This window comes from Danio rerio, chromosome 7 (genome assembly GCF_052040795.2).
Source record: "Danio rerio strain M-AB ecotype USA chromosome 7, GRCz13ab, whole genome shotgun sequence".
Taxonomy (NCBI): Eukaryota; Metazoa; Chordata; class Actinopteri; order Cypriniformes; family Danionidae; genus Danio; species Danio rerio.
The window spans coordinates 69636483-69650282 of NC_141027.1; the positions used below are offsets into that span (position 1 = coordinate 69636483).

Below are 13800 nucleotides of genomic sequence, written 5' to 3' on the forward strand. Positions count from 1 at the left end.
AATTAAACACTCCTGAACCAGCAAGTCGAGAGTTGCATCTCAATCAGATCCCTAGCTCCCGAGGTTGTGAAGCAGTAGGTCATGTACACAAATTCGGTTAGTGTGGTACAAAAACTTCCTCATTGAACAGCATTAAAATTTTTGAATAAATTATTTATAATATATAATTTATTTATTAATTATAAATAATTTATAGTTTTTTTGTTTTGTTTAAAGCACATTATAGATAAATAATTTGATTGTTACATATACCAGCAACATTTCAGCCATTAATCAGTTATAAATGTTTGCTAGGTTGTTCGGTACCGGTCTAAGTTTGTTTATAAAGTTGTTGTTCTTTTATGGTTAAATATAATTATGAGAAGTTTCTTTTGAAAAAATGTCTCTTGTTTGTCATTATGCTTGGTGATTTGGTTCACGTGACTCATAATTGGTGCTTTAGAACATTCATTAAGGGACCATAGTGAGCATCGATGCTCCCTGATTTTCACGGTGCATTGTGGCACTTTTAAGGGAGTGAACATTTTAGTGCACTGGAATAATTTTGTGGGTGAGACTGCACTTAATATAGCTGGCTACCTGAGCAGTGCGCTGACTACTGAACAAGGGAACTGATTGAGACACACCCAAGGTCTTCAAATTCACTGCAAACTTCCAGGCAAATGTGTTGTTTGGAGACAAACCCTCAGGGATTGGACACCACTGTGTTAAACATGAAGGAGTATATCACTTACTCGTTTACTCACTTTCCTTTGATTTATTTCCTTCTTTATCTGGGACTACCCACCTTGGTCAAACTCATCTGCTTATAATCTCAGTAATCCAGAAGAACTTCATTAGCTTATTCTGGTGTGGTGAATTGGTTTTGGAGCTAAACTCTCAGGATAGTAGTGCACTGGAAGAATTTTGCGGTTGAGATTGCACATAATAGAGCTGGCTACCTGAGCAGTGCACTGACTACTGAACAAGGGAACTAATTGAGACACACCCAAGGTCTTCAGACTCACTGCAAACTTTTAGGCAAATGTGTTGTGTGGAGACAAACTCTCAGGGATTGGAAACCACCGTGTTAAACTTGAAAGTGTCTATCACTTACTCGTTCGCTTTCCTTTGGTTTATTCCTATCTTTATCAGGGACTACCAAAACAAATGAGTTGCCGATTAATTTGGCACATATTTTCCTGGTCGATGTCTTGTAAGAGACCATGTAGGGTGAATTGCATACATCATTTCTGTTGCCAAATTTGAATTTCACTTCTAACAAGAATTTACCTCTAAGGCACTTTATGTTAAGAGACTCTTGTGGAAAGGCTGAGAATGCAACTTCTCGTTGGGTTGAACTAAAAAAAAAAAGTTGCATTGACACATTATGCTCCCTCAGCGTTATGCACTGACTATTGAACAAGGGAGCTGATTGAGATACACCCAACATCTTCAGACTCACTACAAACTTCCAGGCAAATGTGTAGGAGTTGTTTTAGGAGACAAACTCTCCGGGATTTGAAACCCCTCTGTTAATCAAACCCACTTACTTTTATTCAGTTTATTCAATTCAATTCATCTTTATTTCTATAGCGCTTTTACAATGTAGATTGTATCTGTTTATCCCGGTTTATCCTGATCTTTATCCCAATCCTGATCTTTATCTGGGACTACCAAAGCAATATGCCAATTACTTTGACACATAATTTCCTGGTGGATGTCTTATAAGAGACCATGTAGGGTGAATTCCAAACATCATTTTTGTTGCTCAAAACTCTTCAAATTGTGACTTTCCATGGACCATATTTGCCCACCCCTGGAGAAGGTATAGGGATGCCCACTTCTGATAAGAATTTGCTCTTAAAACAGTTTATGTTTAGAGATTCTTGTGGAAAGGCTGAGAATGCAACACCTTGTTGGGTTGAACTAAAAAGAAACAATAAAGTTGCATTGACACATTATGCTCTCTGAGCATTATGCACTAACTACTGAACAAGGGAGCTGATTGAGATGCACCCAAGATCTTCAGACTCGCTACAAACTTCCAGGCAAATGTGTTGCAGGTGTTTGGAGGCAAACTCTCAGGGATTTAAAACCGATATATTAGTCAAACTCGCTCACTCACTTTCCTTTGGTTTATCCCGATCTTTATCTGTGTCTATTACAGCTAATAAACTGCCAATTAATTTGGCACATAATTTCCTGGTGGATGCTTTGTAAGAGACCATATAGGGGGAATTCCAAACATTATTTCTGTTGCTCAAATCTCTTGTGACTTTCCAGGGGCCAAATTTGCCCACCCCTAGAGTAAGGGATGCCCACTTTTGACAAGAGTTTGCTCTTAAGGCAGTTTATGTTAAGATACCCTTGTGGAAAGGCTGCGAATGCAACACCTTGTTGGGTTAAACTAAATAAAAACAAAATTACATTGACACATAATGGGTAAATACTATTGAGATCCACTTTCCTGCAGATAGTTTATTAGCTCCCACCTTGGTCAAACTCATCTTCTCGTAATCATAGTAATCCAGAAGAACTTCATTAGCTTTTTCTGCTGTGGTGAATTGGTGTTGGGGCTAAACTCTGCAGAATAGTAGATCTTAAAGGCCAGAGTTGAGAATCCCTGTACTAGGTACCGTATTGGAGGTAGCAGCACCCTAATCCTGGAGGATCACATTCCTGCAGTCTTCAGTTCCAACCGTGCTCCATCATACTTGCCTATTATTGTCAAGCCTCTATAAAACTTTTTTTGAGCAATCGATTGATATGCTGTGAATTGTAGTTATTCTTTTGGTTGTAGCTATAGAAGCGTGCACCGTTTACATTAATAATACTAAATGGTTTTATGGCAAAGTTAAAGATCTTGCAAAATTCTCGAAAACATTGCAGCCTTCTAAAGCCTTGTTTATACTCGACGCGTCCGCTTGTTTACTTAAGTGCATTTGGCGAATGTGACGTCATCGCGGAGTTTGCGAAGGTTCGCTTTATGTGCGCGCGGCATGATTTCGGCTGGCGGTGCGTCAGGCATTTTTTGAGACTCGAGCGAACAGTGCGTTCGGCGCCGCAACTGATTTGAGTGGAATGTGATACACTTTTAAGAGATTTTGTCTGAAACAGTACGACTGTACACACATCTAATGACCCGTGATCAGAGAGATAACCTAATGATCAATAATTCTTGGCTAGAAATTGCAACAGCCGTGGGAAAGGAGAAAGTTTTTGTTAAAAGGTTTAGAAAAACCTGAAGAATAAATTTATTAAAACCAAAAGGGGCCATGGCAAAAGTGACCAGGTACACAATCACAGAATATGTTTTTTCACCATTTATAGGTTTTGCACTGATGTATTTTGTTTAAATTTGAGTTTAAAACAGTTTAATAGTTACAAAACTAATGAAGTCACAGAAGTATTTCTTTGATAACTGGGAATGAATATTTAAAATTTATCGGTTTACAATATACTGATGCCCTGGTTCTCTGGGCTTTATTGGTGATAATGATCTGTAATGTTGAACCATCACTGCCTTTTTAGCATAAGAAGAGAACAGAAATTAGCCAGACAGTAATGTGTGAATTGTGGAGCGGGCTAAATCTAAAAACAAATCTAGATTTTTTAGTATGTGTGCTTTTTCGGGGGATAATAAAACATATATTTGTAGAGTAACTCATGTTCTGTTGTCATTAATTACAAATACAGAATATGTTTTTCCACCAGTAACACTGATTTATTTATTTGTGGAGGGGGCTAAATCTGAAAAAGGTTTTCTTTTCCTGCTTTTCTTTTTTTGCTTCTATTATTGCCATAATAAAAATATATTTGTAAAGCAACTCATGTTCTCTTGTGATTAAAATTATAATAAACTTTAAATGGTAAAACTGGCCGAGATATAGACAAAAGCAAGTTATTTGATTAAAAAAAAATTCTTTAATGTCCTATAAAAATACTTATAATCATTAAAGTAATATATAAAAACAATAGAAAATCAATAGTTTAAAAATATTGAACTATATTATGATATGACGTAGTTCCGGAAACTTTCTACTTCTGTTTATCCGTCTGACTTTACGGTGGATTTCTTTTGACCGCCCCTTGTCGTTTTTAAAAATATCACAACGGCAAACGCGGCGAGTATAAAAGCCTCGGCCTATTCGCGAGGTACGCGCGCAGTCAGCGGAGGTGCGCGATGCAGGGCCAGGCGCGAGTATAATTCCAGCTTAAGAGTGTCCAAGGAAGTTCCTTATCAAACACAGTTAATACTTTTACAGTATGTGATAGCAGGACAGTTTCAGCTTCAAGTCAATAGGGAATGTAGGGCATCCTCATTAGCAATGACCCCAGATATTAAACCTAGCATTCAAATGGCAGAATGATGACTTGTGTTTTTTTGTGCTGGCTTTAGTTTTTGTAGACTGGCCATAAACTTGACTGCCCAACTGCTTCTAGCTATATTTAGCATTCAGCACATCAGTTGGTGCAGTATTTAAAAAAAGCTCATTATTCATTTCCTGTCTAAGAAGTAGAGATGATTCAAGTTATTTATCCACTCAAAGTCCTGATGACTCTTGAGGCCAAGATTTGAATAATTTATGAGGACAAATGCAAAGTAATTGCGCTTAGTTTGACTTTTTGAATTAGACTTGTCAGTTCCAACTCCCATTTCCTATTGCGCGAGCAATGTAAGATATTCAAATACCTCTTAATATCCAAGGGCTCGGTTTGTAATTTAAAGTTAATAATTAAAATGATTTCCAACACATTTGCTCATTGTTATTCTTTCTTTACAGAAGCGTTCTGTCCTTTTTGGACGCTAGTAATAAAGTTTTGACGTCTGAATGGATGTGTTTGGCTTTTAAAGCCAGGAATAAAAGAAATATATTAAGCATAAGCTGTGGCCTACATTCATCCATCTGAGAGTAATTTTAATTTTATTAAGCAATGATGCAAATACCTTCAGTTATTAAATCCCAAAGCATTCCATCCAATGTCTAACCTAATTTCAATTTCGTATTGTCTCATTTCATATCGGCTAATGAGAACAAATCCAGTTCTGAGTCTAAGCTCTTTTTTTCTGTGTCTCCACAGGATCAGCAGTGAGGAACTTCAGCCCATTCTGGTTCTCCACGGAGCCGTCGGATACACTAGCGGTGCGAGGAGCGCCAGTTCTCCTCAACTGCTCAGTCCACAGCGAGTCTCCTGCCAAGATCGAGTGGAAAAAAGATGGCTCTTTCCTCAGCCTGGCTTCAGATGAGCGCAGACAGGTCCTGGCCGATGGCTCTCTGCTCATCAGCTCAGTGGTGCACTCCAAACACAATAAACCCGATGAGGGGGTTTACCAGTGCGTGGCTACTATAGACAACCTGGGCACCATCATTAGCCGTACAGCTAGACTCAACGTAGCAGGTAAGCCACACAAATATCTACACTCACACAAACTACAGAATATGTGTAATCATATATTAAACCTTCCTGGGCAATAGCATTGATTCAAGATCAGTGTTGGGTAAGTTATTATTTCTACTGTTAGGGATGTTTTCATCTACTCTGGGCTGATTTTGAGTCTTAATTTGGCCATAACTTTTTCTGTGTTCTGTGTATTTTTGGCGACAAATCTTATTTTGACACATAGTTTGGGAAAATGTTCTGAAATATTTAAACTCCAGGGTCCCCGGCGGACTTAAAAAGTGTTAAAAATTCTTGAATTAAAAAATCGAAATTAATGGCTTTAAAAAGTCTTAAATTTGCTGTTCTTGGTCTTAAATATTGTTGCATAGGTCCTATTTTTGCGATGTCCATGTAACGCTACATCTAATGTCCATTTAAATTCTTTTTGTTGTTGTTGCTAGGTTTTTGGGGTGTTGTAGTTCTTTATTTCACTAGTCCAATTGTAATTTGCGGTATTACAACTACAAAAAGGTCAACTTGCAATAGCCAATCAGCTTTCTGATATTAAACTCAGTGTGTGCGGCGAATGTGACATCATCGCTGTGTTTGCGGAAGTTCACTTTGAGTGCGTGCAACATGATTTCGGCTGGCAGAGTATGCCGTTATTTCACTGATAAATGTCGCAAGCACAGTTTTATAAGTCGGGAGCGCTGTAATACGAGAGAGCGAATCTCAGCTCACGCGCCGGTTTCCTTTGTTCATGGACAAAACTGCTTGCGAGTTCTCGAAACACTGGCTGCTCACGTGCGAATGATCTGCTCTCGCTCCGTCTGACTCCTTGTGTGCATTTGCTCTCCAGAGATGATTCAGCATAGTGTAGTATTAACAATAGTGAACTGACAAAATTAAATACAGTGTAGTTTTACTACAGTAAAGTGTGTTGAATTGTAGAAAAATATACCCTATATTGTAAAAAAAAAAAAAAAAAACTAAAGCACTGGGTAGTTTGTTTTTAATACACTTGTTGTGTTACCATAGCAACTACAGTATTACCACAACAGATTAATTGAAGTACTTTACTGTACTTTACAAAACACTGTACAGCAGACACTAGATCACTTTATTTTAGTGATAAAATGGGATTGATAGTGGGATTTATTTGAAAAGTGAATAGTACAGTAGGCTATAATACCTAATCAAGTTTTTACCTATTTTCTATCACAGTTACATTTCTGCTTGCCAGAATGACCAATAATTATTGGCTAGAAATTGCAACTGCCATGGGAAAGGAGGAAATTTTTTTGTAAAACTTTGGAAAAACCTGAGGGATAAGTTTGTTAAAACAACAAAAAAGAGGCCCCCAAAAACATCTTTAATGATAATGATTATCTTTTTATTCGTCTGATTTTACTTTCTGTTTTTTTGGACCGCCCCCCGTCATTTAAAAAAATATATCTCAATGGTGAACGTGTCAAGTATAAAAGCCTTAATCCGTTTCGTGAGTTGTGCGATGCGGTGCCAGGTGAAAGTATAAATCTCCATTAAGATGTTTGTCATTAGTGCATTTAACCTGACTTTAGTACTGTTCAATTTAAATAACTTTATTTTACCCCTAATTTTGTGCTTTTACATTTTCTCTCGCGTGTTTTTGATATTGCGATATAGGTCTTAAATTTAATACTTAATGGTCTTAAAAAGGTCGTAAAAGGTCTTAAATTTAACATTATGATATCTGCAGAGACCCTGAACTCAACAATACACTCTGGGCAAATTTACTAGTGTTTTGTTATGTTTGGGATGAAAACATCCACATACACATCTCTTAATAATTGATAAACCTCTTCCCATAACTATTATCATTTTATTGATCTGTTTTGATCACTTTAACCTACTTGGAAGCAGAAAAGTATCATGTAATTACAGCAACCAATTACTTAAGTGATTGTGTAAGTGACTGATCATTACCCCCAACCCTACTCAAGCCCAGTGTTTGTATATGTGCAAGGACAGAATGACAGCAGGAGGACTCGGTTTGTCCGACCTGTCTTTATCCTTCAATGTTATCGCCTGCAGTGGAGGAGTTCAATAAGTCAGTCATGGCGTTTGCTGATGCAGCACCATTGTTGTAAAGCGTGAGAGCAGGTACTGTATGTTTGGCGGTTGCTATATTGGGCTCTTTGAGTTGAAATGAAAGTGACCTTGTTTAGTTTGCAAGAGGCAAGCAGCAGGGATTATGAGGTGTTTGAGTTGGGTCTTACCCTGCAATTCAATTTGCCGTTGGAGGGAAAAAGGAATGCAATTAAGTTACATCAAGCCCTTTACGGTCTCGCGGAGTTGACTGTAACCTCACTGAAATCTCTCTGAAGGAGTTTCGCTCGGGAAAAGTCTGTAGACAAATGCTCATTTGAAGTCGAGCAAGAGACTTTTTAGCCCTGTTTTGGGTGAACAAGCTCATTATTTCTCAGAAACTGACAGGAGATTTTCATTGGTCTTTTAACATTGAAGTGTTCTAAGCTGTGCAACAGATTGGAGCAAAGCGTATGCGCTTTTCTGACACTCCACACTCTTTAAATAGTGTTTTAAGAGAAATCCCTCTACAGTTTTTGGGGGTTTTCCCATTGAGATGGAAAAATCACTACTACTTTAATATTTCAAATGTTTCTACTTGACAGCAATGGGAGTTCTCCTTGGAGAAACAGATCATAGTAGTCTTCCGTAGCTCATCTAAAAAAGTCTTTCGTCTTTTAAGGCCCTAAAAAAAAACGTTTGATGGCTGGAGTGCTTTACTATAAAGTATTTCTGTATTTATATTATTTTTATGATCCTCAGATTACAAAGTGAGCAATTGGTACACTCTAAGCCCGAATAAGTTGAGTTCACTTAAAAAATAAGAAGTATAAAAAATGAAGTAATGTATGCTTAAACTTTTGCTTTCCATGCATACAAAAATATTACTACAAAAACTATTAGTTTTAACAAATATAACTTAGAAATTAATGTAATTAATGTATTTTAATAAAAATCAAGAAAGAACCAGCTGAAAAAACTGGAAAATATTTAATATGAAAAATGATCTTTGCTACTGTTGCTGTTAATGCTAAATATAAAAATCTTACATCTTGTACAGCATATATCATATTTATTTTCAGTTAATGATTCAACAGTTCACACATAAAACTTCATGTTTCATTATAGGTGGATCTTTTTGAAAACCTATTCAGTGACATAATTATGATGGTTGTTTGTCGCCACCTAATGGTTACACAGTGCAATTGCTACAACATTTTCCAGCGTCAAGTTCCATCAAGCAGTGATGTTAATCTTTACCCTAAACGTTGTGTTTGTATATGAACTATAAGCTGTTCTCCCAGTACTTCTGCATTATTTAATTGATTGTAACAAACTGAAAAAGTGTAAAAACGGAGTCTCTCTTGATCAAACGCAGATTTGAATGCAATGCTTAGAAGGATTAATAAACATGCAAATCGTTATCATTTATCATGAATGCTATGCGGGTTTGAATTGAGATCACAATCGTTTAATGATTACCAGTGCAGCTTTACATTGAAAGCATTGATTCAGGCTAAACAAACAGTGACAGAAAACACCTTTAATTAATAACTTGAGAAAGTATTTAAGTCCCACCACAACTTTTTCTGTAATGATTATATTTTACAGGGACACCAAAATGCTTTCATACTCATGATTTAATGACGTGGGAGGTGATCTTTCTCTTTCAAAAAAGTTATTAATCCGAGGGTCACGTGCATTCCGAACTGTGGGTTGTGCTCCTTACAGATCACGGATCAACCGTGATCCGTTACACCCCTAGTATAGAGTATTGTGAGTGTATGCTTTATTTTGATTCCTACTTGAATATCTAACTCTATGTTTGGTTGTAAATAATTTATTAACTTAAGCATATTTAAAAAGCTAAATAAATATGTTAATAAATTAAATAATAAGGCAAAATTTCAATATGAAATCTGACACCTTTCAGCAAATTCATTTCAGACCAAATTATGACGTACAGTATGATCTTCACATTTTTCTTACAATCAAAAAAATGTATTTTATTAAATTTTTTCAAATTATTTATTTAAAAACAGCTGAAATAACACAATGATTGAGATGTTGTTGGGACAACTTAATTTTTTTATGTTCAATCACTTAAATTAGTTACATCTGTAAAGTTATAGTTTGAATGAGTTGTATGGAACCCTGCAGCTTTTCCAGTTTACTGTTTAGGCATGAGCCTAGAGGTCTGCATTGGACCCGACCAGATTTCTGCGGCACGGGAATAAATTTCCGAATAAATCGCGGAAGCGGTCGGTAACGGGTTTAATTTGGGACGGGAGCGGGCTGTCCAGCAATATCGCTCCCGACTCCCGAGCGACCACGCGTATGTATGTGTGTGTCTAAATGAAATAGCGCGATGCTGTGTTTAGCTTGTTTGTTGCTGTGTGTGTGTGTGTGTGTGTGTGTGTGTGTGTGTGTGTGTGTGTGTGTGTGTGTGTGTGTGTGTGTGAGAGAGAGAGAGAGAGAGAGCTTTGCCTGTGTGTGTGCTTGGTGCTTATGTGTGTGTGTTAGTGCGCGTGCTCGCGAATAAGAGAGAGAGAGCTTTGTGTGTGTGTGTGTGTTTATACAGACAGCTTGTTATAGGCTGGATGTATAGCTGGATGATTTTCGGTTTTGTTCTCCACCCCGCTCGTTAGCGGGATCGGGCGCGGCAGGTAGAAAACGGGGCGTGTCGGGCAGCGGGACAACAAATGCTTAATATAAGTGGGAGTGGTCGGGTTCGGGCTAAAACCTGGCGGGTGCGGGTGGGAGCGGGATTCAAAATTTAGTCCCGCGCAGATCTCTACATGGGGCAATAACTGGTTTCAGGGTTTAGCGCAGTTTGGAAAAGTCAAGGTTTTGAAAGCACAAACATTTTCTTTTATACCGTTATTAAGGTATTTGTACGTTTTTTTTTTGTTTTTGTTTTTTTTTTGTTTATTATGTGTTTTTTATGACTATTTCATTAGTTTTTTTACGGCAACAGTATTTACAGCAAAAGCACCCTCCACACCAAAAGCTACTGGTCAGCCCATGATTCACAAATTGTTTGAAAAACAAGTTATTTACACCAACAAGCATGCTGTAGACCCGAACAGTGCAGTGGCTTTACTTTATATCCAAAGAAAAGAACGCTATTCAAAGATGCCTTATTTAGTTGTTATCTGTAATTTTGAAACAAATGAAGACCGTCAGTGTATTATTTAAATTTTTTTGCCTGACATATTCAAAATAAAAAAGCCAAAATGTTTTAAATGTTTCTTTAAATAAAACATATCGTATTCAATGGGGAAAAGGTTGTTGTTTTTGTACCCAGACATTTTAAAATAACTTTTTTTTTTAGCAGTAATCACTTTACCATGAAATCATGATATTTTTATCTAACGTTGTCATACCCTCAGAATTTTATACCAGCCCATGCCTAGTACTGTTAAACGTTCCTTTCCAAAAATAGGCAAATTGAATGGTTACATTTTTCCATAGTCACATGACTAATAATTGTATGTACAGTACGTAAAATTTAACAAATGTATCTCCAGCATAATGAATTGACCATTTTATGCTACACATTTCTGAAAAAAAGTTTGGAAATTAAGTAACAAATAAGACCGCAGGTTAGATTTTGTCTTCTAAGATGAAAGGGAAAACTCTGAGCCATTAATTTTATATGTATGTGTTTGTTTGCTACACCGTCTGGCCCTCGACCCTTGCTGTCTGGGTGACAAAGAGGGGAAGATCATCAATAAATCACGTACAGCGGTACCATCATCTTCCACAAACTCAAACGTGCATGCACTGGCAAAGGATTGTCTAGTGAGACACGTTCTTAGTGTGTTCATATAAAATCAGTTTCAAAACGTCTATATATTCATGCGCAAGTACTTTTCTTGAGATTTTAAAACACTGAAAGAGGTGTTTATTTGTATGACGAGCACAAACGGTGTCTGTAGTGTTTTATGTGGTTTCCAGGTGAGCCAAATGAAAGTCGTCTTTCTTCACTTGCACTCCCTCGTTTTATTCTCTTTGCGGCTGACAGGCGTGAAATAAAAAGGTTAATTGTTGCGTCTTTGCTGTGGGCTATTACAATGCCATTGTGCAGAGAACAGCAATACCGGTGCTATAACGTGAGACGTCAGTACGACAGGCACTCAGGCAAATGCGACAGATCAACTTGATTGATGGAAGAAAAACGTGTCCCTGCTTCCATCAGTTGGGTTTTCTTTCACGTTTTTCTTCTTTTTTTTTTGCGTAATCACACATAAAAACAAAGGCCCTTTTCTATGTCTTTGTGGCACTAAAAGAGCGGCCATCACGCACGCACTCATCCAGAAGGGAATTAGCTTCGGCCTTGGCTATTTGTATTCGGGGAGCGTCAGTTTGAGATGGCAGGGCAGAGAGCAAGACGTGGGTAATGGGAATTGTCTAGCCCGTGCCGCCTCACAGCATGCTCCACACTTAGAACCCTACTCTTCAAGACGGGATCGCGCGTGTTGCTACCTGAAATAAAAGACCTTGTTTGCATGCTGCTCTGGTTCTCTTGAGGAACTCGTTTCTGCCTCTCTCTTAAAAGAAAGAGAGAAAATGTTGCTGTATAGAATTGCCTTTGTGGTCGGGGGACATTTTATCCCTGCTTTAAGCATAAACATTCACTAGTATAAAGCGTGTTTTTTAGGGACCAGTAACTTGATGCTGGTTTGTTGGTTCCCAGTATTGAAAATGAGAGAAAGTTTATTTATGATACACATTTAAAAGTTTATTCAAGATACAAAGTCTTACATGGGTGAACATCCAATTTTCTTGTTAAACCATGACATGTAATATTGTTTAGGGCAGGGCTTCTTAGGGCGTACTAACACTATGTACAGTTGCCTTGAACCGGGCCAAAGCACGCTTGTCCCCCCTCTCGTCTCCCCCGACAGCCCGCACTCACATTACATTCGGGCCTGGGCGAGCTTACTGTAATCGATGATGCGCTGTCCAGTAAGAAAAGGCTCTGGCTCAGCACAGTGGAGATTTCTTTAGTTATATTGTTTTAGTTGTTTGGGATGCAGTGACACGCAGTCAAATATTTTGCTGAACAGATCAGCCACTTTTGAGGCTCATAAACCATTAAAGTCCTCGTGCTGCAGGTATTAGGAGGTTTGCTGAAGGTGCAGCTGTTGTGCAGTGAGGGGTTTGTGACTTTAATAATTTATGACAGTTTGCGTTCATTGAACAGTTAGAATGATTAATAAATCCATATCGAATAGTCCTGTAAAAGTCTCATCTTCAGTTTTGGGCTCAGGCGCATTTTGCACTCACGCTAGCATACCGCGCCAAAACCCAAGTGAACCGCCCTTTGGCACAGCTCTTCCAACCGGGCCAGAGCCGGCCAAGTGAATCGTGCATGAGCCCGATACAGAACACTCACACTTCTTAAGCGATCCGGGAAATGGGCCTGAGCACGATTCGGGTAGCATAGTGTGAGTAGGCGCTTAAAGTCCGGAATTCAGTCTGGATCAGGACCGTGAGGGTATTCAATCTGGACCCAACTCCATTTCGTATTGCAAGACCATGTGTAAAGGATTTAAATTGTGGATTTCCTTCATTGATATATGCATAAATTTTGTAAATAAACTGTTTAGTTATATTAGTTATATGCACCAAAACCATCTCTCAGGCTGTAAACATGTTTTATCAGCTGTAAAATTAGCCAATTTAGCATTGCAATTAGTAAACATCTTGACTTTCTGGAACCAGCCCCCAAAGACCAGTTGATGAATTGCAGTTTCAGGTACTTCCGTATTGCTTGGTTCAAATGTTTTGCTTGAGAACAGCATGGCTGTGTTGGTCCACCAGCTAGCCTTGTACTATACCCTTTCTTAGAATCATAAACCAGTCTGAACTAACATGCAGATAATTATGGTTTATTATTAAGGGATGTTTAAATGATCTTGCCAAGTAGGACATGTTCCTGGATCTCTTTTCCTATTAGTTCTGGCATAATGCACGGACGTTTACAAAAAGCTACAATTCATATTCCAATTGCTCAGATGGTGTATAACCCCCTAAACAAGGGTCTTCAATGCTGCTCCTGGAGAACTTCCATCAAAAAGATTTCAGCTCCAACTTTAATCAAACACACCTGAACCAGCTTATCAAGGTGTTCAGGGTTAAGCTGCGGTCATCCCATAGGCTTGCACTCATACGCATGCAAATGCGTCAGACTAGAACTGCAAGCCTGAGCAAAGATATTTTGAATTTTGCTGCGTAACAGCCTAAGTTAAAGTTTAATAAACTCAGAATTTGTGAGGTTACAGCGTGAGACCAATAGAAAATCAAATCATGACCTCTTGGAAAATACATTTTTGCTTCACCCTCTGAGCTAATTTCACATGC

General features: G+C 38.1%; 1 protein-coding gene across 50 annotated transcripts in view; it reads left to right on the forward strand.

The window, feature by feature from the left end:
• The window catches only part of neo1a (neogenin 1a), a 328844-nt gene that overhangs the window by 116694 nt on the left and 198350 nt on the right, over positions 1-13800 (forward strand). For all 50 annotated transcript variants that reach the window (NM_173218.2, NM_001328497.1, XM_087258719.1 and 47 more), the window contains 1 exon segment: positions 5065-5382. In NM_173218.2, the coding sequence (NP_775325.2) occupies positions 5065-5382 (318 nt within the window).